The sequence below is a fragment of the Musca domestica genome, unplaced genomic scaffold, assembly GCF_030504385.1.
Source record: "Musca domestica strain aabys unplaced genomic scaffold, Musca_domestica.polishedcontigs.V.1.1 1, whole genome shotgun sequence".
In the NCBI taxonomy this organism is placed as follows: Eukaryota; Metazoa; Arthropoda; class Insecta; order Diptera; family Muscidae; genus Musca; species Musca domestica.
Genome location: NW_026712114.1, coordinates 24871996 through 24895396, shown reverse-complemented (window position 1 = coordinate 24895396; position 23401 = coordinate 24871996). Strand labels below are relative to the sequence as shown.

Genomic DNA, 23401 nt, shown 5'->3' with positions numbered 1-23401 from the left:
TTTGGTAGCCATTGTGGGCTGGAAATGAAGCGATTCTTGGGTGGCGAGTGCGATTGTGCTGAGTCCTGTTGGAATGTCCAAGGTCTGCGACCAAAATGTGAGGTTGCCCAAGGCTTTAATACATCGTCCAGAACATTTTCGCGATAATATTCGGCATTTATTCTGATGCCACGGTCGATGTATACAAGCGGAGGCCCGCACGACTAACATGGCCGGCGCTTGAGTTCTGGTGCCCAACCGAAGATGCACATTTTCAGCTTACCTCGATCATTTTGTTTGTTTACAAACTGCTGGACAACGAATGTTTTCTCATCGGAGAAAAGCAAATTCGACAGTTCACCAGTTCATTTGCGGCCGAGCGAAGCTACCCTTTAGCTCTTTTTAATCTATTTTCTTTCTGTTGCGGTGAAAGTTCTTGCACTTTTTGGAATTTCAATGGCTTTATCCCGTGCTCATTTTTCAATATTTGCCGAATGGAATATTGCGATATGTTCAGCTCACAAGTCTTTTTTTCGACCACTGCGACGCGGGCTCCGATCAAGTCGTTTCTTTACTTTTCAAACCATTTCTACTGATTTTGCTGTTTTCTTCCGTCCATTTCATTGATGTCGGGCTACGAGACACAAAAGATTTACTTACTTTTAAATGCTGGATTGCTCTAACGATAGCCACTTGTGGTTTTCCCGCTAAATATAAAGAAATCACACTATCACGCTTGAATTGCATCACGAATAACTTTTTTTCTGGAAAATTCTCACCAAAACGCCTTTGTACGCTTATAAACGATATAATGAGCTATCACTGGAATAATTTTAACAGCCATCGGACGAGTGGCTTAGAAATGACAGCAGTCTAAAGTTGGTTGCAGTTTTTTTTATCTCACCCTGTGTGGCCTTATGGTCGAGGGTATAAAAATGTTGAAGAGTGGAGAACTCCTTACCCCCTCAACATAGGTTACTTTGCGATTTACGCCGATACATGTGTCTTTTATTTTTGGCTCTACTTTCCTAATCTACTGGATTTTTCTGGAAATTATTGAAAACGTTTCAAGTTTGTTCCGCAGTATTAATAACATTTATTTAAATTAATTAAACAATTTAAATGGCTTGACAATACAAAAAAATTAAGAGTGACGTGTCATGTTAAAAATATATGCATGTAACCCTTGTATATCAATACCACATTCGTCATTTACTTCCGAATTTTTCAAAATTTAAATCCTCGCAACCAACACACAATCCGCTTGCCATATAGCTCCAAAATAAAAACAACAATGCTGCTCGAATAACCCACCGATAAAACAAACATCATTGCCCTCAAAGTATTGAAGGTAATATCCAGTTCCGAGGTCCCTTTTATATCCCCCTCCTGTAAATAATCGCTTTGACCATGACTCTTGGCCCTTTGAAACAGCGACCGCTTGTGATGCTCATAGATGCCACTCTCACGCAGACGAAGTATGAAAAAATAAAACAACTCAAGAAAATGACTATCGGCACGCAGGGGAAATTGCAGGGTGTAGGGTCCATGGCAAATGTTGGTGAGACGAAAGAGTTTCGGATGCAAGTAACGCTGTTGTTGTTCCAAAAACACATACTCTTCCTTGGTAACCAAATACATAAACGACGAATTGAGTTGGGAGCGATGAGCTTGGATGTCTTCATAGGAGGTGGTTCGAATTTTGTCCCGATCAAAATCATCTATCTTATAGAGTTTCGCAAATAACTCTACGTCATAGCCCCGGGTCATGATGGGTATGCGAGCGGAAAAAATGTCTTCCAATCGAATGTTAGCTGCTCCCTTAACATAGCTCGCGGTAAGCAGGGATGTAAAGTGACAGGAAAACATTTGTGAGATACAGTTGCCACTAAAGGCAATAATGAAATAGACAATGAGGAGGCGTAGAAAGGCAAAGCTGCGAAGATGTACAAAGGATGGCAATGGTAATTGGGGTATGGGAATTCCGAATAGAACACCAATGGCATAGAAAGGACGATAGTGTAGCCAGCTGTAGCCACGATTTACTTTTCGACAATAGCGAGGATAGAATTTCCACAGAACTTCGTATAACACCATAAAGACACCTAGGAATGCGTACAGCTTCCATGTTATGAAACGATAAAAGCCAATGGTCACCTTCCTCGGCCTGGGCATCATAATGCAGCGTGAGGTACTCACAAAAGGATAACTGAAGTCCACATCATTTTCCTTGCGAAGAACTGTCAGTAGCTGGGGACTCAATTCGATTTCTCCACTGCGTAGTAATTCAAAGTGTCTGGCAGGACGAACAACATAGGAATGGTTAAATTTTAAAGGATATACCTTCAGGGTGACATTGACACGTGACATTAACTCATTTATAATCCAGGCAGCTGAGCCATCAGCCTTAAACTTACGAGTTTTTTCGTCTCTATAAAAATATGTCGAAGGTATATCAGTTTGTACGGGCATGTGGACTATGTAACCCTTGAAATCCTTTATGCCATTCGCAATGGGAAACCATGTGGCCATTGGTTCCAAGGTTACATTTACAATTTTCAGTTCAGGATATGGATCCATGGTAAGCAGATCTTTGCCATTACCAATAACCAAAGGCCGTCTCAGCTGGTATTTCCACAACTGACCGAATAGATAATGAAGATCCTTGGGATTGCTATTGCCATACAGGAGATAAATTGTAAAACAGGACCGATGATGACGTGTTGCATTGGCTGTCGCCTTTAACACCGTATCATAAACGCTATGCATTATAGTCAATACCATATCCTTATGACCCATATTGGCAATGTCATATAAAGGTGAGGCTATGTCCCTCTCTCGCAAAGACAAATGTGGTAATCCGTGCAAATAGCTATTCTCCTTTTGGTGTAGCTTCGACAAAAAATCTCGCAATAGATTATTGTCCTGTATTTTCGAATTGTAAATAATGTACACTGAGGTCATATTCCAAAACTCTGCAATTTGATCTATTAAGTTGGCCATCTTCGTTGCCTGGGAAATCGCTTGACCTCGTTGGGTATTGGTTTTATAATTTAAGATTTTATTAAATTTATCGACGTCATTCGTTGAGATGTTATTGGTATTTAAGAACAGGAAAATTAACACAAAATGCCAATTCATTTTGACCACTTCTTTTTTGTAAATGTTAAGTTTTGAAATGATTTTGAATTTTCATTAAGTTGGGCAGAAACCCCTCGACCAGGGATGGATTTTGTATATCATATCATGGGAATTGAAATAATTAATGCAATAAAATGCACACGAAATTGCACTGTCTTCTAATTATAGGGAGCAGTTTAAAGTATCCAATTAACAAGGAGCCAGAAATACAATTAGATACCCAATGTGCTCTACTCCTATATGTGTATCCCGGAAGGATTGAAAATGTAAACAAGTAAAAAAGCTGTAAGTTCGGCCGGGCCGAACTTTTAATACCCTCCACCATTTGGTACAAATTTGGCAATTTCCAAAAAAAAAATACCGTTAAAAATTCTGTTAAAATCTTAAAAATACCGAATGCTTATACCACGACGTGAGCCTGCATAGGCAACTTTTGTCATAAATTATTACAATATTTAAATGCGAAACTTGAAGAAAAATCTGTTTATAATGTAGCTAAAATCGTCAAAATACCGAATATGGGGGAAACCGTTATATGGGGGCTATACGAAGACGTGGACCTGCACAGACAATTTTCTGGCATGGGCTGAAGTATCCATTACAAATTTAATATGCGAAATTTGAAAGAATCCTTGTAAATAATGTCGCTAAAATCATTAAAATACCGAATATCGGGGGGTACCGTTATATGGGGGCTATATGAAGACGTGGACCTACATGGCTCATTTTTTTACTTTGGATGAAGTATCCATTACGAACTTCAAATACCAAATTTGAAACGATTCCGGTAAACAATGTCGCTACAATCATCAAAATACCGAATATCGGGGGGTACCGTTATATGGGGGCTATATGAAGACGTGGACCTGCACAGATAATTTTCTGTCTTAGGCTCTGGTATCCATTACGAACTTCAAATACCAAATTTGAAATAATTCCGGTGAATAATGTCGCTAAAATCATCAAAATACTGAATATCGGGAGGTACCGTTATATGGGGGCTATATGATAACTTGGACCTACATGGCCCATTTACGAACTTACCTACTGGGAAAATATACATGTGTGCAAAATTTTAGCCTTCTATCTCCATTCGTTCGAAAGATAGCGTGATTACAACAGACAGACAGACGGACATGGCTAAATCGTCTTAGAATTTTACGCTGATCAAGAATATATATACTTTGTTGGGTCTGACATGAATATTTCGAGGAGTTACAAACGGAATGACAAAATTAATATACCCTCCATAGTATGGTGGAGGGTATAAAAATGATGATAAGTTAGGTCGCTTTGGAAGTTGTGATTTCCTTAAAATTACCCTTATTATACCTTAAGCAATAGGGCTAGAGATGGCACTTGATATGGCCAAAACGTGCCTCATCGAAATAACGGTTTTAGACTTTACAACTCTTTGGATTAAAACCGTTTAAGGGTATTTGGAATAGATCTAGCGATGTCCGGTTTTTAGTCTTGAACTCTCGAAGGGAGTATCCGATTTGATCTAAACTTGGTACATATTCATATTATTATCAAACTTAGATCGAGTTCGGAGATGGGCAACATCGGTCCACTCCTTCAGGTGCCTTCCCCACAAAGGGTCAAAATTTGGAATAATTAGGACCCTTATAAAATGTGATGTAAGAGCCCGATTGTCTTCAAATTTCACACATCCCAACGATTTTATTAACCCAAGGTTTGGTCTTAAAATGAAATATATCTGTCCACTCCTTCTGATACCTCCCCACCAAAAGGTCGACATTTTCAAAAAAATGTTTCCTGCACAGAAAGAGAAATAATAATCCGATTTTGCTCCAACTTTGCAAAGCCTAATATTTGCATCAGTGCTAGGCCAGGTGCGCAAATGGACAATATCGATACACTCCATTAAGTTCCTCCCCCACAAAGGGTCACAATTTTGAATAATTGTAACTCTTTAAAATATGATGTCAGAATCCGAATGCCTTAAATTTTCACACATCCCAATATGTTTATACACCAACGATTTGGTTTTAAGATGGAATATATAGGTCCACTTCTTTTGGATCAAAGTTTCGAATAACCGAAACGATCGCAAAAACCGAAATAACCATCCGGTTCTCTTCATATTTAACACAACCCAATATTTCTACTAATATAAGATATGCTGTGAAGGTGGTACATATCGGTCAATTTCTTCTTCGCTCATAGAAGACGAAATAAGCATCCACTCTCTTCAAATTTCACACACACAAGCATTTTTTCTAACACAAGATCTATTGTGAAGATGATATACAGGGTGAGATGAAAAACTGCAACCAATTTCAGACTGCTCTCATATCAAAGCCACTCGTCCAACAGCTGTTAAAATTTCCAATTCCAGTGACAGCTTATTATATTGTTTACAAGCATACAAAAGCATTTTGATGAGAATTTTCCAGAAAAAAGTTATTCGTGTTCCAGAAAAAAAGTTATTCGTGATGGAATTCAAGCGTGATAGTGTGATTTCTTTATATTAGACAGGAAAATTACAGGTGGCTATCGTTAGAGCACTCCAGAATGAAATGTGAATGAATCTTTTGTGTCTCGTAACAACGCTCATTACCGTGATACTTGTAGCGTAGCCCGACATAGTCAAGGAAGTGGAGGGAAGAAAACAGAAACATTAGCAGAAATTCGAAAGTTCGAAAAGTAAAGCAGCGACTTGATCGAACCCGCGTCGCATTGTCCGAAAAATGGCTAACGAGCTGAACATATCGCAATATTCCATTCGGCATTGAAATTCCAAAAAGTGCAAGAACTTATACCGCAACAGAAAGAAAATAGACTCAATAGAGCTAAAGAGTTGCTTCGCTGGGCCGAAAGTGGTGAACTACCGAATTTTGTTTTTTCCGCGGAGAAACATTCGTTGTCCAGCTGTTTGCAAACAAACAAAATGAACGTGTTAAGTTGCCAAAGAGGTCAGCTGAAAATGTGCACATTTGGTTGGCCACCAGAACTCAAGCGACGGCCATGGTGATGGTGTGGGCCGCCATAACAGCCGAAAAAATCTCCGGATACCAATCCGTTGGACTATTGTGTCTGGTGTCAACATTCGGGCAGCCTGTGACGGTTTCATTGGTCGTTTGAAAGCCATAATTCGTGCCAAAGGTGACAAATACGAACAAATCTAAACTTATTTTAAAATTTTATACTATTTCCGATATTTTTTGCTTTCATTCAATAAAATTTATAAAAAATGTAAAAATTATGGTATTTGACTTTGTTGCAGTTTTATCTCACCCTGTATGCAAATATTTCTATGTATCGGCCCTCATACCTAATGATTGCAATAAATATCTTCTACAGAATTGGAAAAAATACCAGTAGTAAAAGAAACTGATCATATCTTTATAATGGAGGTGTAGTTCTGTCCTTGCCCATCTTTATCCACTAAAACGAAAACAACATAAAAAAATTTTCGATTAATGTAATCATGATTTCCCTAAGAAACAAAAAACTAAATAAATAGTTTAAAAATATGAACTAAAATGCGTCCTTTAGGTCACGAATATATGCTTCAATATTTTTATTTTGATACCGATGACTTGTGAATAGTTCTAAATACGAACGAGTTGCATTTTTTTCTTTTGTTCTATAAAGGAACTTTTTGATCAGTAATATCCACTTTGGATAATACTTTTTTTCAAATAAAACTCAATTAATTTTCTTCTACCAATTTATTTTTTCTAGAAACTTTATTCAATACTCAAATTCCCAATCGAATTAAATATTTCCAATTTATTTGGTGTAAGGTTCAACCCACTTCCATTCCTCCCAGGGAACACATTTTTGTGGCTTTTCCATGAAAGCCTCATTGGGTGGACATTGGATGTAGGAGGCCTTTGCTTGTCCTTCGGGACAGATCCAATAGTGGGTGGGATCGGAAATATCGCGGAACATACGGGTGTGATCTTTGACAATTGCACAGTTGGGCTCAGCATAAATATCCTGAGGTTCAAAGTGATTCAATTGTACCTCGACACCGGATACAATGGCCACCAGGGCACAGACAACAACTACGGCAACTGTGGGGGGAAAATGCATTATATTATTTGTTTATTTATATAATTGAAATATATGTTTTATAATTTGTTTTACCCTTGTGCATTTTCCTCTTCGTTTTCAATCTTTTTTGTGATTGTGACAGTTCATTGCCGAACTGTGTTATATTTATATTGAAGAAAGTTTTCGTCGTCTGGTCCTTATCATCGCTGCAAATGAGTCATAGCCGTTGTTAATTGATATAATTGGTAATGATTTTGTTTTTCCTTTTATTTTTTTAAGAACACCATGTTTGCATTAATTGACAAAGTTTTTTTAGTTTTCTTTCGTCTAAGAGCAAAAATATGGGTTTGGACAGAACCACACCTTCATTATAAAGATATGGTAAGTTTCTTTTTATACCCTCCACAATAGTATAGAGGGTATATTAATGTTGTCATTCCGTTTGTAACAACACGAAATATACATTTTAGACCCCACAAACTACTCGTATACATATTCTTGATCAGTATAAAATTCTATGTCCGTCCGTCTGTCTGTCTATCCATCTATCTATCCGTCTGTGGAAATCACTCTCGCTTCCGAATGAATTGAAGTAGTGTAATCTGCAGGAATTTTGGTATTGAAAATTGGCGATATAGTTTAAGTGTACCCCCACCCATATAATTTTACCTGCTATGTTCGGTATTTTTAAAGATTTTAGTGACATTATTCACCGGAATTTTTTCAAATTGTTTTGTATTTGAAGTTCCTAGTAGGTACTACAGCCTGTGACATAAAATTGTCTATACAGGTTCACATCTTCGCATAGCCCCCAAATATCGGTACTTCCCTATATTCGTTATTTGGATGATCTTAGCTACATCATTCACCAGAACGGTGTCAAATTTCGTATTTTAACTTCGTAATGAGTACAACCTGTGACATAAAATTGTCTATGCAGGTTCACATCTTCGTATAGCCCCCATATGCCGGTACCTCCCTACATTCGGTATTTTGATGAATTTAGGTACATTATTCATTGGAATATTTTTTTTTTTTCGTATTTAATGTTCGGAGTCGGTACTACAGCCTATGACAAAAAATAACTTATGAAGGATCATAAATATCTCTCAAATGATGCCCCCATATAAGGGGTTTCATATGTATTTTCTACGATTTTTTTTGAAATTTTTCAATTTCCCTGTAAATGGTGGAGGATATTAAAAGTTCGATCCAAGCGAACTTAGCTGCTTTTTGACTTGTTGAATGTAATTTCAAGATGTAGATATGAGGCATTGATAAAGTCATGTGATTGTTCTATCTGATAATTGATATTTTTTTCGTATGTGGAATAATTGGTAAACATGCTTTTGTAATTTTACATGAATTTTAATTATTTTTAACAATTTCGGTAGTTAAGACAAAATGCTTACAGAAACGCACTACTGGTATTTTTTTCTAATTCTGTAGTAGATATTTATTAAAATCATTAGGTAATAGGGACAGATATACTAACATATTTGTATATACAGGGAGAGATAAAACGACTGCAACAAAGTCAGACGCCATCATTTTTACATTTTTTTTTAATTTTATTGAATGAAAGCAAAATATGTCGGAAAAGCATAAAATTTTAGAATAAGTTTAGATTTGTTCAAATTGGTCACCTTTGGCACGAATTATGGCTTTCCAACCGTCAAATGCCGCCCGAATGTTGCTCTGCGGTATTTTAGTCCATTCTCGGCGAAGCGCTTGCTTGAGGTGATCGACACTGTAGTATTTGTTAAGTGCCAACCTTGTTTTCCAAAATACTCCAGACACAATAGTCTAACGGATTTATATCCGGAGATTTTGGTGGCCATTGTGCGCTAGAAATGAAGAGAGGAACCTCATTTTGTAACTATTTTTGGGTGACGTGTGCTGAATGCGATGGTGCTGAGTTCTGTTGGAATGTCCAAGGTCTGCAGACAAAATGTGCATGGTCTGCGCATGGTCAATGCTTTAATACACCCTCCAAAATATTTTCGCGATAATATTCGGCATTTATTCTGATGTCACGGTCGATTAATACGAGCGGAAAGCGACCATCGGCTGTTATGGGGCCCACACCATCACCATGGCCGGCGCTTGAGTACCGGTGGCCAACCGAGATACACATTTTCAGCTGACCTCTTTGGCAAGTAAACACGATCATTTTGCTTGTTTAGAAACTGCTGGACTACCAATGTTTTCTCATCGGAGAAAACCAAACCAAATTCGGCAGTTCACCACTTTCGGCCAAGGGAAGCAACCCTTTAGCCCTTTTGAAAATATTTTCTTTCTGCTGTTTATGGAATTTCAATGGCTTTACCCCGTTACCTCATTTTTCAATATTTGCCGAATGGAATATTGCGATATGTTCAGCTCAAGAGCCATTTTACGGCCACTGTGACGCTGGTTTCGATCAATTCACTTCTTTCATTTCCGAACCATTTCTGCTGAGGTTGCTGTTTTCCTCCGTCCACTTCCCTGACGTCGGGCTACGCTACCAGTATGACGGTAACAGAATATATATATTCTCATTTAAATGCTGGAGTGCTCTAACGATAGCCACTTGTGGTTATCCAGCCAAATATGAAGAAATCACACTATCACACGTGAATTCCATCGCGAATAACTTTCTTCTGTAAAATTCTCATCAAAATTCTTTTGTACGCTTGTAAACAATATAATGAGCTGTCACTGAAATAATTTTAACAGCTGTCGGACAAGTGGCTTAGAAATGACAGCAGTCTGAAGTTGGTTGCAGTTTTTTCATCTCACCCTGTAAAGTGAAGGAAGTAGCAGATAAAGTCCGAGCCTGACCCTTCGGAACATACTCAATAGAGGGTTAACAATATAAATAATCATAATAGAAGTCAAAATATTTTTAAATAATCGAACATTGGCTGAAGGTATACATCTGTCGAAAAAAACCGACTGATACTTTTTAACTTTCATTTTGAAAATTTCGAGTTTTTTTGCGGAGGTACCGGAGGGAGTGGACCGATATTGCCCATCACCGAACTCGATTTGTTAATAATCTTACGATGTATCAAGTTTGAATCAAATCGGACACTCCTTTCGAGACTTCCTACGGACTTCACTCGAAATGTCCTGAAACGGATTTGGTCAAAAGGGACCTAGGGTCTAAATCCGTTTTGGCCGTATCAAATGATATATACCTCACTGGCCATATGGAATTATCTACTAACAAAAAAAAAAATATATTGAATATAGAATAATTAAGAGGGTCAAATATCATGCATAGTGAGCCTCTTGGAGGTTCAAAAGACCATGTCAATTCGATAGACTGCATCACTTTGATTTTTTAAGCAAAATTAAGTATTTTTCAGTGATGTAACTTCCAATAAATAAACGAGTTTTTCATTCGCTTTTGTCGACATATTACTTTGTATTTGCTCCTGATATTGATTACCTATCTCATTCGACTTGGGTAAATGGACATTGGCTACTCTTGGTTTCGAAAATTAGGGTTTCAATACCATTGCACTTTTCTTTACAAAAATTTCGGACAAAAGAATTTTTTGCGATAGCTCGATTTTTTTGAGAATTGCTAAAATGTCGAAAAATTCACAAATTCTTCGTCCAGTAGATGGGTCGCGATCTCTGTTGTCAAGCCAAATTATAAACATTGAGATAAAATCAAACGTTGCAAACTGAAAATCAATTAAAGAAAAAGAAGACACAATCTTAGTTATCTTTCGTTAAAAATAGAAATAATAGAAATAGGCGTGGTGTCATTGCTGCTATAAAAGGCCAATGTTTGCTTGCAAACGACTGTGTGAATCTCCTCTCAGAATAGTTTTCCAAACTCTAACCATGAAATTCTGTAAGACAAACAACTTTTAATTTTTTTATAAATAATATAGAAATAATGACAATATTTTATTTTTTTACGTTTAGTTATCAGTTTGGCTTTATTCGCTTCGCTGGCTATTGTCGCCGTAAATGCCCTGGCCGGCCAATCGGCCTGTCGTGATCCCTCCGAAGTTGGCCAAACCTATCCCCATCATTGGGATCCCTCGAAATATTGGTTCTGTGAAAAATTGAATGAAGTTGCCGTTGAAAAGGATTGCCCCAAGGATACCGCCTACATGCATTTGTTGAAGGCCTGCATTCCATGGGCCAACTGGGTGTGGAAGAAACCTGAAAATCCACCAACAGTAGCTTAAGGTTGTAAACGGGCCATATTGCATGTTTTGTTATTGGAACGAATAAATAATCGATATGTAGTGAAATTGTAATACATGTTTGGCTTATTTCTTTATTATTCAGGGCTTGGACGAGTTTGGCACTAAACTTAGGAGTGATACAAATATCACGAAGAAAATGAACTTTTGTTGAAGACGTCGGTCGACATACTTTCACAAAAGACACAGATGCTTATTTTACATTTTTTGTGAAATATAAATAATCCAAGGGTGGAGGAGGTGACTGAGGACCTAGGTGTAAATTCAACATTATTGATTTAGTGTTTGTAAAAAATACAATTTGCAAAGTTTGAAGAAAATGGGAAAATAATTTCTTATTTTATAAAACAGAGGATTGTCTAAAATGTTAGCCCCCTACAGACACATAGTTGACAAGAAGGCAGCAATATAACGGACAGTGAAGTTGTATTCGATGAAAGTTGTACACTTCTATCTGCCTACGAAAACCCTGGGATGACAGAAGAGATTCGTAACAAGGCTAAGAAGTCCGACCTACTCCGGGGAACATTTTATGAGCAGGTAGATAGTGTGAACGATGCCTCTATAATAAATAAATTTCTATCAAAATCCCATTTCCAAACCGAGATAATGGTTGGTGAAACGGGCGATAGAATGGAAACTTCTTAAAAATATTAAGGCTTCCAATGGATGGTCATTTTCCTCTGGCGTATAGGGATAAATCGGAAGAGGAAGAAATTGTGGCAGAAGATGCCCCGATGGGTCAGAATACCATCAGGAGTTTTTCATAATTTAAGGCAACTGGACCATATGGGGCAATCCAGTAATATTTTTTTCCGGAAACATTAACGTTTGCCTTTAAGTTTTCCACACATTCAAGGCCTGGCAGGAAGCTAAAGTAGATTTTACGCACAAATCAAGCAGGACTATATGAGGAAAAAATAAAGCAAATTTACTTCGTAGAAGGACCGAATCGGTTCTGAAGATTGCCTATTACTGGTCAAAGATCAAAATCGGTCACCTAGCTGAATCGATCTTTCTTAAAAGACAATTAGTATACAAATCAAAGCCGAATACTTAGGAGTAATCTACATTAATATACAGGGTGAGATGAAAAAAACTGCAACCAACTTCAGACTGGTCTCATTTCTAAACAACTCGTCCGACAGCTGTTAAAAGTATTCCAGTGACAGCTCAATATATTGTTTACAAGAATTATTATATATTGTTTGGTGAGAATTTTCCAGAAAAAAAGTTATTCGTGATGGAATTCAAGCGTGATAGTGTGATTTCTTTATATTTGGCTGGAAAACCACAAGTGGTCTTTACCGTAATACTGGTAGCGTAGCCCGGCGTCAAGGAAGTGGACGAAAGAAAACAGCAACATCAGCAGAAATGGTTCTAAAAGTAGAGAAGCGACTTGATCGTGGTGGCCGAAAAATGGCTCGTGAGCAGAACAAATATTGAAAAATGAGCTCGGAGTAAAGCCACTGAAATTCCAACAAGTGCAAGAACTTACACCGCAGAAAAAGTAGACTCAAAAGAGCTAAAGAGTTGCTTCACTTGGCCAAAAGTGGTGAACTGCCGAATTTGGTTTTCTCGGTGAGAAACATTCGTTGTCCAGCAGTTTGTAAACAAACAAAATGATCGTGTTTACTTGCCAAAGAGGTCAGCTGAAAATGTGCACTTCGGTTGGCCACCAGAACTCAAGCGCCGGCCATGGTGATGGTGTGGGCCGCCATAACAGCCGATGGTCGCTCTCCGCTCGTATTAATCGACCCTGGCATCAGAATAAATACCAAATATTATAGCGAAAATATTCTGGAGGGTATATTAAAGCCTTGGGCACCCAAACATTTTGGCCACAGACCTTGGTCATTCCAACAGGACTCAACACCATTGCACTCAGCATGCGCCACCCAAGAATGGTTACAAAATGAGGTTCCTCGCTTCATTTTCCGCGCACATTGGCCACCAAAATCTCCGGATACCAATCCGTTGGTATCTGGAGTATTTTGGAAAGCAAGGTTGGCGTTAAAAAATATCAAAGTGTCGATCACCTCAAGCAAGCGCTTCGCCGGGAATGGGCCAAAATACCGCAGAGCAACATTCTGGCAGCGTGTGACGGTTTCATTGACCGTTTGAAGGCCATAATTCGTGCCAAAGATGACCAATTCGAACAAATCTAAACTTATTCTAAAATTTGATGCTATTTCCGATATTTTTGCTTTTATTCAATACAATCTAAAAAAAATGTAAAAATTATGGCGCTTGAACTTGCAGCAGGTTTTTTTATCTCAACCTGTAGGTCCACGATATCGTCTATCCCCCATATAACGGTACCTCCGATATTCGGTATTTTCATGATTTTAGTCACATTTTTCATTGAAATTGTCTGAAAATCCACACAATGAGTTCCTTCTGACTACATTACCCCCCGGAAGAAAATGGTCCACATAGGTCCACGATATCCTATATCCCCCAAATAATGGTACCCCCCGATATTCAGTATTTTGGTGATTTTAGCGACATTTTTATCGGAACTGCTTCAAATTTCGTATTTAAAGGTTAAAGCTCGTAATGAGTATTACAACCCATGACGGAAAATTGTCTATGCAGGTTCATGTCGTCGTAGAGCTCACATATAACTGGACCTCCCTTTATTCGGTGTTTTGATGATATTAGCAACATTATTCACCGGAAATGTTTCAAATTTCGTATTTGAAGTTCGGAATCGGTACTACAGCCTGTGACAAAAATTTACTAATGCAGGACCACGGCTTCGTATTGCCCCCATATAACAGTTTTTAGTGGTGTTTTTCGAAGGATTTTTTTTTTAATTTTTCAAGAATCTTCAAAATGGTGGAGGGCATTAAAAGTTCGGGCCGGCCGTGCTTAGCCGCTTTTTTACTTGTAGGAGTTGCTATTTTCTGAGTGTGAAACGGAATAATTTTTTGCCACAAAAATGAAGGCAAACAAATGCGAATATGCCATCAATTACATATTTACATATCGAAGGGAGTAATTAATTTCAAATTCAACTGAGATTTGGGGAGACAGACTGATGAGGTCAAGCCGCTAGTACCCCATGTACTTGAAAAGTAATAGTATAGTGAAATCGATAGAATATAAAACAGCCAACAATTTACGCTAAACGTTTGACAATGATTTGGAAGGTATTGTTAATTTTTACAACTGTTTACCTCCAAACCGAACCGATACCAGTCGAAGAAAACTTTGAGCAAATCCTAAAAATCCAAACACCCATCGCTGCAAGGGAAGTTTTTCAACCAAAGAAAGTGGCAAAACTAATCAATAATATTGCCTCGTATTGGAATATGACGTCACTGTTCTTAATTTACTCTTCGAAAATGTCTTACAATCATCTGGCTCAGGAGGTGTTGAGAGAGTTGTATAAGAATGAAGATTATTTCCATGAATTACCCCGAATGCGCCTCCGAGATGTAGATGTTGAAAAGCCTTTGTACGACATTGCCGATGTAGATCGAAATACCTTGGTTCTGACTCTGATGCACACTGCCTATGATGGGGTCGTGAAGGCAACCGCCAATGCAACACGTAATCGCCGTTCGTGTTTTACAATTTATCTACTGCATACCATAACCTATCCGGCGGGTCATCGATATCTGTTCGAGACTTTGTGGAGATATCAGTTGAGGCGGCCTTTGGTCATTGCCGGTGACAATTGTCTGCTGACCATCGATCCATATCCCACGTTGAGAATTATCAATGTTACTATGGCACCAATGGCGGAATGGTTTCCCATAGTGGAGGATATTAAGGATTTTCAAGGCTACACCGTGAACATGCCCATTCAAACGGATATACCATCCAGCTATTTTTACAAAGATGAAAAGAGTGGCAAGTTCGTGGCTGATGGATTGTCGGCTTGGATTATAAACGAGTTAATGGCTCGCCTCAATATCACCCTGAATGTATATCCTTTGAATGTCAACAATTCATATTTTCTGAATTCCCTGAAAATTGTCGAACTACTTCGAAAAGGTGAAATTGAGATAAGTCCCCACCTTCTGTCCATTGTGAAATATGAACCCGACATTGACTACAGCTATCCATTTATGGCTACATCTCGCTGCATCTTGATGCCACAGCCGCGAAAGCACACCATTGCCTTTTTACGCTTCATGAACTGGAAGTTGAGTGCCTCGTTACTCGTTTTCCTAATTTTCTACGAAATTGTTTGGACATTTTATCCGCTGTATTGCTCCAATATTCCGAAGCATATTTTTCACCTGCAACACTATCGTCCGCTCTACATAATATGTGTCCTTCTGGGTATTCCCATGCCAGCCCTGGCATTGCCCTCCTGGAAACGTTTAGGCATTTTGGCATTTGTTCGCATTCTACTTTTGTATTTTCTGATTGCATTCGCCGGCCACTATTCCTCACAGCTATTCTCCAGCAATTTGACCTCATTTCTAACCTCAAATCATTTCAAGAGTCCACCTCCCGAATTCCAGGAAATACTGGAGGACAGTAAACCCATAATGATGCGACCATTTGATGCCCAATCATTTACGGAATATTTCAAAATCGATGTCATCGCTTCGGAACATTTTGTCCTGGCCACGTACAAGGAGGTCTATCGTCATCGTTCTCAGTTCAATGCCTCCTATATGTATTTGGTGACCCAGCTGGAATATGAGGTTATGGACGAACAGCAACGTTATTTGCAATCGAAACGTTTCATTCTCTCCAACGTCTGTCATGGCCCCTATCCGTTGCAGTTTCAATTGGCTGCCGATAGTCAGTTTCTGGATTTGTTACATCTTTTCATCCTGCGGCTTCAAGAGAGTGGTATAAACAAATACGAAAGGCAATCGCTTGTTGAACGGGCCAAGAAACATGGCAAACTCGGCTATATTCGTGATGTGGACGCGGAAAAATCCTTGCAGCTGAATGTCACTTTGAATACCCTATCCGCCATTATATTTGTTCTGGCCGTTGGTTACACAACCAGCATAATTGTGTTTATTATGGAATTGCATTTCAAGCGAATCATATGCGCTTTTAAGAAGTAGTAATGTAGGAGCTGTCTGGATTTGACTTATTAGGCTTATTTGTAGTGGAGAAAGAGAAAAAGGGAAAAGAAAGATATACACATAATCTCTTAAATTCTGACTCAGTTGAATCCTTTGCAGTTATCAACAAAATACATTTGAAGTAAAAAAAATTATTTTCTTTTTAAATTTTGGCATTTTTGTTGGACATATTTGGTACATTTTAAAATCTGGGAGAACTGGTAGAGTTGGAACCCGGAAATTTGGATATACGATTTCTATTGGATTTTATGATGTAAGTAGTTAAGAAGATTTGTACTTTTGTGTACCAAAATGGTACTAAATTTTGTACAATTGGGATTTTAGCGAACTGGTAGAACTAGTATCCTGAAATTTAGAATTAGGGTCGCTGGACATATACTGAGATCTCTGTTGAGATCTCTGAAATTGTAATTGAGAGGTGGTTTTGGAAATGTGTACTAAATGGTTCTACAACTTTTTCATTTGGACTTTGATTAAATTTAACAAGTAAAAAAGCAGTTAAGCTTGGCCGGACCAAACTCTTTATACTCTCCACAATTTGAAAAATATTTCATGTTACAAGTAAAAAAACAATAAGTTCGGCCGGGCCGAACGTTGAATACCCTCCATCATTTGGAACGAATTAGGACATTTTCAAAAAAATCCATTAAAATTAAAAATTCTGTTAAAATCTTTAAAATACCTAATATCGGAAGGTGCCGATATATGGGGGGATATACGATATTATGGACCTATATAGACAAGTCTATGTCTAGGGGTAAAGTACTCACAAAGAACTCCTTGTTAGAATTTCAGACAATTCCGTTTAAAAGTGTGGCTAAAATCATTAAAATCCTGAATATCGCGCGGCTATAGGATATCGTGGACCTATAGATAATTGTCTTCCAAGGAATAAAGTACTCACAAGGAAGTTCTTGTGTGGATTTTCAGATAATTCCATTGGAAAATGTGGCTAAAATCATCAAAATCCCGAATATCTGGGGGTACCGTTATATGGGGGATATACGATATTGTGGACCTATATAGACAATTCTCTTTCAGAGCCTAAAGTACTCACAAAGAACTCCTTGTGTAGAATTTCAGACAATTCCGTTGAAAAATGCGGCTAAAATCATCAAAACACCGAATATTGGGGGGTACCGTTATATGGGGGCTATACGATAGGGTCTGCGACGACGTGGACCTGCATAGGCAACTATTGTCGTAAACCATTACAATACTCAAATGTGAAACTTGAATGAATAATGTAGCTAAACTCATAAAAATATCGAATATCGGGAGGTACCGTTATATGGGGGCTATACGAAGACGTGGACCTGTACTGTCTTAGATTGTAGTATCCATTACAAACTTCAAATATCAAATTTGAAACAATTCGGGTAAATAATGTCGCTAAAATCATTAAAATGCCGAATATCGGGTGGTAATGTTATATGGGGGATATACGAAGACGTGGACCTGCATGGACAATTTTCTGTCTTAGGTTGTAGTATCCATTACGAACTTCAAATACCAAATTTGAAACAATTCCGGTGAATAACGTCGTTAAAATCATCAAAATGCCGAATATCGGGAGGTACCGTTATATGGCGGCTATACGAAGACGTGGGCCTGCACTGAAAATCTCATGTCATAGGCTGTAACATTCATTACGAACATTAAATACCAAATTTCTAAGAATTCCGGTGAATAATGTCGATAAAATCAACAAAGTACCGAATATCGGGAGGTACCGTTATATGGGGGCTATACGAAGACGTGGACCTGTACAGACAATTTTCTGTCTTAGGTTGTAGTATCCATTACAAACTTCAAATATCAAATTTGAAACAATTCTGGTAAATAATGTAGCTAAAATCATTAAAATATCGAATATCGGGAGGTACCGTTATATGGGGGCTATACCAAAACGTGGACCAATACCAAAAGTCCTGCAGACATAACATACATCTGAGTAAAATTTTATCAATCTACTTCAATTCGTTCGGAAGCTAGAGTGATTTCACAGACGGACAGACATACGGTCATCGCTAAATCGACATAGAATTTTATGCTGATAAAGAATATATATACTTTGTGGGGTCTAAAATGTATATTTCGAACGGAATGACAAACTTAATATACCCTCCATATTATGTTGGAGGGTATAAAATTCTGCGTTTTTAGGTCTTGCGTCCTTGAAAAATATTCTAAAATTTATTCCTAAAGAATCCACGTTAAAAGGTCCATAGGTCCACGAAAAAAAAAATATTCTTAAAAATATTGGTCAGTTGGGTCAATAAAAACAGGATCCGAAATTCTTTGTGATTTTTTATTATTGAAGAAAAGTTACATTGGTGCCCAGGTGACTTATAAAATTTGGTTATACAAAATACAATACAAAATTATGCGAATACTCTTTTCATGCCTTCCAACCACTGTACGATTCGATCAAAATTCCATTCCACTACAAATGCAATAATGCTGCAGGTATAACCAATTGACAGCACAAAAATCATAGCCGACACTGTATTCAAAGCGATATTGAAATCGGTGGACTTTACCGAATCCTCTTCACGAATATAATCCACGTTGATGTGATTTTTAATTCTTTGAAAGAGAGTCTTCTTCTGATGCTCATAGAGGCCGCCTTCGCGCATGCGCAGAATAAAGAAATGGAACAAATCGCGAAAGTGACTGTCGGCACGCAATTGAAATTGCAGAGGATAAGGGCCATGGCAAACAGACGAAAGGCTAAAACGTTTTGGATACAAATAACGCTGCTGTTGATCGAATACCACAAATTCCTCCTTCGAAACCAAATACATGAACGATCTGTTGAGGTTCGACAGATGCTGATAGACATTTTCATAGGAGGTTGCAACCAATTGCTGCGAATCGATTAGTTTGATTTTGTAGAAGTTGCTAAATGACTCCACATCGAAAGGTATCATCATTATTGGTATGTTTTCAGCGAGGACATCCTTGAGACGGCTGGGAGGGCCTTTTAAATAATTCGCCGTGAGATATGATGTTAAATTACAGGAGAACAATTGGGAGATGTAAAGACCGCTGGATGTTATGACAAGATATAACATCAGCATGCGCACAAATTTCAAAGGGTGTATACGTTTTAAGGCGGGCAGTGGTAAAACTGGCACCGGAATGCTCAAAAGGATACATATGACATAGCAGGGACGATAACGTTGCCAACCCTGTTGGCGATTCGAACGATTCGGAAACACCAAGGGATACAGGTGCCATACCAGTTCATAGATCGCAATGATGATCACCAATACCAGACATAATTTCCAATTAATAAAATCCACAAAAATCAATACGGTCCTATGCGGCTGTGCCGTCATAATGCAGCGAGATGTACTCACAAACGGATAACTGTAGTCCTCGTCCGGATCGAAGTCCACAATTGACAATAGGTGGGGGCTTAATTCGATTTCTCCTTTACGCAAAAGTTCAGAGATTTCATAATAGTTCAAAGCAAAGGATTTGTTGACATTTAAAGGATATACATTGACGGAGACATTTAAGCGAGCCATCAACTCGGTTACAACCCCAGCCGCAAAACCATCTGCAACATATTTCTGAGTTGCTGCATCCAAATAGAAAACTGTCGAGGGAAAGTCATTTTGCACCGGCATATTTAGAGTGTAACCCTTGAAATCCGCAATGCCATCTACGATGGGAAACCATGAGGCCATGGGCTGAGAAGTTACATTTACAATTTGCAGTACAGGATATGGATCCATGGTAAGGAGATCTCTGCCATTCGCAATTAGCAAAGGTCTTCTTAGCTGATATTTCCACAATTGCTCGAATATATAGCGGTGATCGTCGTCATAGGTAAAGGTGTGGAGGAGATAAATTGTAAAACACGAACGATGACTACGGGTGGCCCTAGCTGTCGCCTTCAAAACCCGATCATAGGCACTGTGCATCAGGGTCAAAACCAAGGCATTAGCATCCACATCGGCAATTTCGTACAGAGACTTTTCAACATCCACATCCCTCATCGTCATCCGGGGCAAAAGCTCAAAGTAGCCATTCTTCTGGTTCAATTCGCCCAAAAGAGCTTGAGCCAAGCGGTTGTTTGTCAGCTTCCATTTATAAATTATAAACAATGACGACATATTCCAATATTCACCAATTCCGTTTATCAGCTTTGCCATCTCCCTGGGTTCGAATACTTCTTGGTCGGCGAGTAGTGTTTGAGATTGTAGAATTCTCTCCAAATTTTCACGGAGGGGTAATAGTTCAGCGAAGGGGTAGAATATTGCCAAAATTAAGAAAGTTTTCCAATTCATAGTTGAATGATTCACAGCTAGTTCTTCCTGTTGTCAAGACCTTTAAATTAACAATGATTTGCAAATTAAGTTAGACTAAGTTACAGACCACCTTATCCAACTGGCTTTGTAAGTCTCTGATGAATTCGTTTAATTACATCTGTCGAATAACAAACAAGTAATTGATGGTAGCAATTCCATAATTATGATTTTTTTATATTTGAAAGTTACAGGATGATGTATTAGGTTGTGATATGGTGGGATTTTTAGGAAGTCTTCTTAAATATGTACAAAATGTAGTTGGGGAATATCAAATGACGTTCAATTTTGGAAATCCTAATGTTTGCATAAGTGAAAGGTCAGGTGTGAGAATAGACAATATCGGTCCACAACTTCTACTAACTGCAGCCAAAAAAGGTCAAAATTTTGAATTATCACAACTGTTATAAAATGAGAGATAAGAGCCCGATTGTCCTCAAGTTTCGTACATTTCAATAATTTTATACCTTCCACCATACTATGGAGGGTGTACAGGAAAAGATAAAAAAACTGCAACAAAGTCAAACGCCACAAGTTTTACATTTTGTTTTAAATTTCGGAAATAGCATCAAATTTTAGAAAAAGTTTAGATTTGTTCGAATTGGTTACCTTTGTCACGAATTATGGCTTTCAAACGGCCAATGAAATCGTCACACGCTACCGAATGTTGCTCTGTGGTATTTTGGCCCATTCCCGGCGAAGCGCTTGCTTGAGGTGATGGACACTTTGGTATTTTTTAGTGCCAACCTTGCTTTCAAAAATACTCCAGACACAATAGTCCAACGGATTGGTATCCGGAGATTTTGGTGGCCATTGTACGCTGGAAATGAACCGAGGAACCTCATTCTGTAACCATTATTGGGTTCGCGTGCTGAGCGCGACGGTGCTGAGTTCTGTCGCAAGCTCCAAGGTCTGCGTCCAAAATATTTGTGTGCCCAAGACTTTAATACAACCTCCAGAATATTCTCATTTATTCTGATGCCACGGTTGATTAATACGAGCGGAGAGCGACCATCGGCAATTATGGCGGCGCTTGAGTTCTGGTGGCCAACCGAAGGTGCACATTTTCAGCTGACCTCTTTGGCACGATCATTATACACGATCATTTTGTTTGTTTATAATCGACTGGACAACGAATTCGGCAGTTCACCACTTTCGGCTAAGCGAAGCAACTCTTTAGCTCTTTTCTTTCTGTTGCGGTGTAAGTTCTTGGACTTTTTTTAATTTCAATGGCTTTACCCCGAGCTCATTTTTCAACATTTTCCGATATGTTCAGATCACAAGCCATTTTTCGGCCACTGCGAAGCGGGTTTCGATCTGCTGATGTTGTTTTTTCCGTCCACTTCCAGTTTTCTACCGTTCACGTCGGACTACGCTACCAGTATCACGGTAACAAGCGATGGTACGAGACATAAAAGATTTATTCACATTTAAATGCTGGAGTGCTCAAACGATAGCCACTAGTGTTTTTTTTTTCGGAAAATTCTCATTAAAATGCTTTTGAATTTGGAATAGTTTTATTAGCTGTCGAACGAGTGGCTTAGAAATAACAGCAGTCTGAAGTTGGTTTTTTTTTTCATCATCATTTCATGGTGAACAATAACAGTGGAATCGGAAGAAAATATATATGGAAGCTATATTCAAATCTTAACTGATCTCGATAAAATTTGGCAGAGGCATTCCTAAGCTATATTGGAAATCCGGTACCAAATATCATTCTTGCGGAGTGCATATTGCAAATGTGAGGGACTTAAAAACCAAATTGGATGAAACATATATATATTTGAGCTATTTTCAACCAAATTTTAAGTACTTGTTTCTAGACTGAATTCGGTCGGATGTGCCGAAATACATCCTATTTGCATGAATATTACACAGTATACAAAATATATATGGAAGCTATATCTAAATTTGGACCGATTATTACCATTTTCAATAGGGTTAGTCCTTGGGCCAAACAAACGATGTATGGAAAATTTCATCTCAATCGGCCAATAAAATACGACCTTCAATTTGTTCACAAAAATACATGGATAGACAGACGGACGGGCATCCATATATCGACTCAGATCGGGTGACTCTATGAGGATCACCCAAAATTGCCTTGTGTCAATCTCGTTTTCTTCTCTATGTTACAAAAAATACACAAAGACATAATGCCCTGACTACAATGTGGTGTAGGGTATCAAAATAAAAATCAAAAATTTATCATTATCAGTTTGTAAAAAATATATCAATGGCCTAACGAATTTCTGATAGTGGATTTTTTAAAAATATTTCTTCATTGACGAGGATTTTTTAAAATTTTTTTCACATGGATTTCTAAGAATATTTGGACCAATAGACCATTAAAAGTGGGTTTTTAAATAATATTTTTTATAGGCGCACATACCATTATACTAAAATATGTTTAAGAGAGGACCCATAGACAATTTAATATGGCTTTTTAAGCATATTTTTCATTGGCCAAAAGACCATTGAAAGTGGATTTTTATGAAATTTTTATGGGCCACCAATTGTGGACTTGAAATAAAACTAATATTATTTTTTGAGTTCAATAAAGTATACATTTATTACAGATAAAACAATAACCAATTTTTATTATTAAATACATTCAGAAAAAAAACTATTGAACTTCCAAATTTAAACATATAATGCGAGT

General features: G+C 38.0%; 5 protein-coding genes across 5 annotated transcripts; 2 read left to right on the top strand and 3 right to left on the bottom strand.

Annotated features, from left to right (window-relative positions):
- Positions 1–1206: 1206 nt before the first annotated feature.
- On the bottom strand, positions 1207–2982 carry LOC101901637 (uncharacterized). The gene has a single exon (XM_005184729.2). It carries the CDS (start codon positions 2980–2982, stop codon positions 1207–1209), a length of 1776 nt encoding a protein of 591 aa, XP_005184786.1.
- Positions 2983–6803: 3821 nt separating this feature from the next.
- Positions 6804–7299, bottom strand: LOC101900093 (uncharacterized). Its single transcript, XM_005184720.4, has 2 exons — positions 7240–7299; positions 6804–7166 (listed from the first exon to the last, which is right to left on the bottom strand). The coding sequence occupies exons 1-2, from the start codon at positions 7247–7249 to the stop codon at positions 6880–6882; spliced, it is 297 nt and encodes a 98-aa protein (XP_005184777.1). The 5' UTR covers positions 7250–7299; the 3' UTR covers positions 6804–6879.
- Positions 7300–10863: 3564 nt separating this feature from the next.
- Positions 10864–11411, top strand: LOC101899923 (uncharacterized). Its single transcript, XM_005184719.4, has 2 exons — positions 10864–10996; positions 11071–11411. The coding sequence occupies exons 1-2, from the start codon at positions 10927–10929 to the stop codon at positions 11337–11339; spliced, it is 339 nt and encodes a 112-aa protein (XP_005184776.1). The 5' UTR covers positions 10864–10926; the 3' UTR covers positions 11340–11411.
- Positions 11412–14707: 3296 nt separating this feature from the next.
- Positions 14708–16399, top strand: LOC131803310 (uncharacterized). The gene has a single exon (XM_059124413.1). The coding sequence runs from the start codon at positions 14708–14710 to the stop codon at positions 16397–16399; it is 1692 nt and encodes a 563-aa protein (XP_058980396.1).
- Positions 16400–18804: 2405 nt separating this feature from the next.
- LOC131803305 (uncharacterized) lies at positions 18805–20721 on the bottom strand. The gene has a single exon (XM_059124408.1). The coding sequence runs from the start codon at positions 20719–20721 to the stop codon at positions 18805–18807; it is 1917 nt and encodes a 638-aa protein (XP_058980391.1).
- Between the last annotated feature and the right edge of the window lie 2680 nt (positions 20722–23401).

Bases quoted from the DNA above. Each gene is read 5' to 3' on its own strand.
- LOC101901637 (XM_005184729.2), bottom strand. From the start codon at position 2,982: ATGGCCAACTTAATAGATCAAATTGCAGAGTTTTGGAATATGACCTCA.
- LOC131803310 (XM_059124413.1), top strand. From the start codon at position 14,708: ATGTCTTACAATCATCTGGCTCAGGAGGTGTTGAGAGAGTTGTATAAG.
- LOC131803305 (XM_059124408.1), bottom strand. From the start codon at position 20,721: ATGAATTGGAAAACTTTCTTAATTTTGGCAATATTCTACCCCTTCGCT.
- LOC101899923 (XM_005184719.4), top strand. From the start codon at position 10,927: ATGTTTGCTTGCAAACGACTGTGTGAATCTCCTCTCAGAATAGTTTTC. The intron at 10,997-11,070 runs GTAAGACAAACA...TTTTACGTTTAG, and splicing joins AACTCTAACCATGAAATTCT to TTATCAGTTTGGCTTTATTC.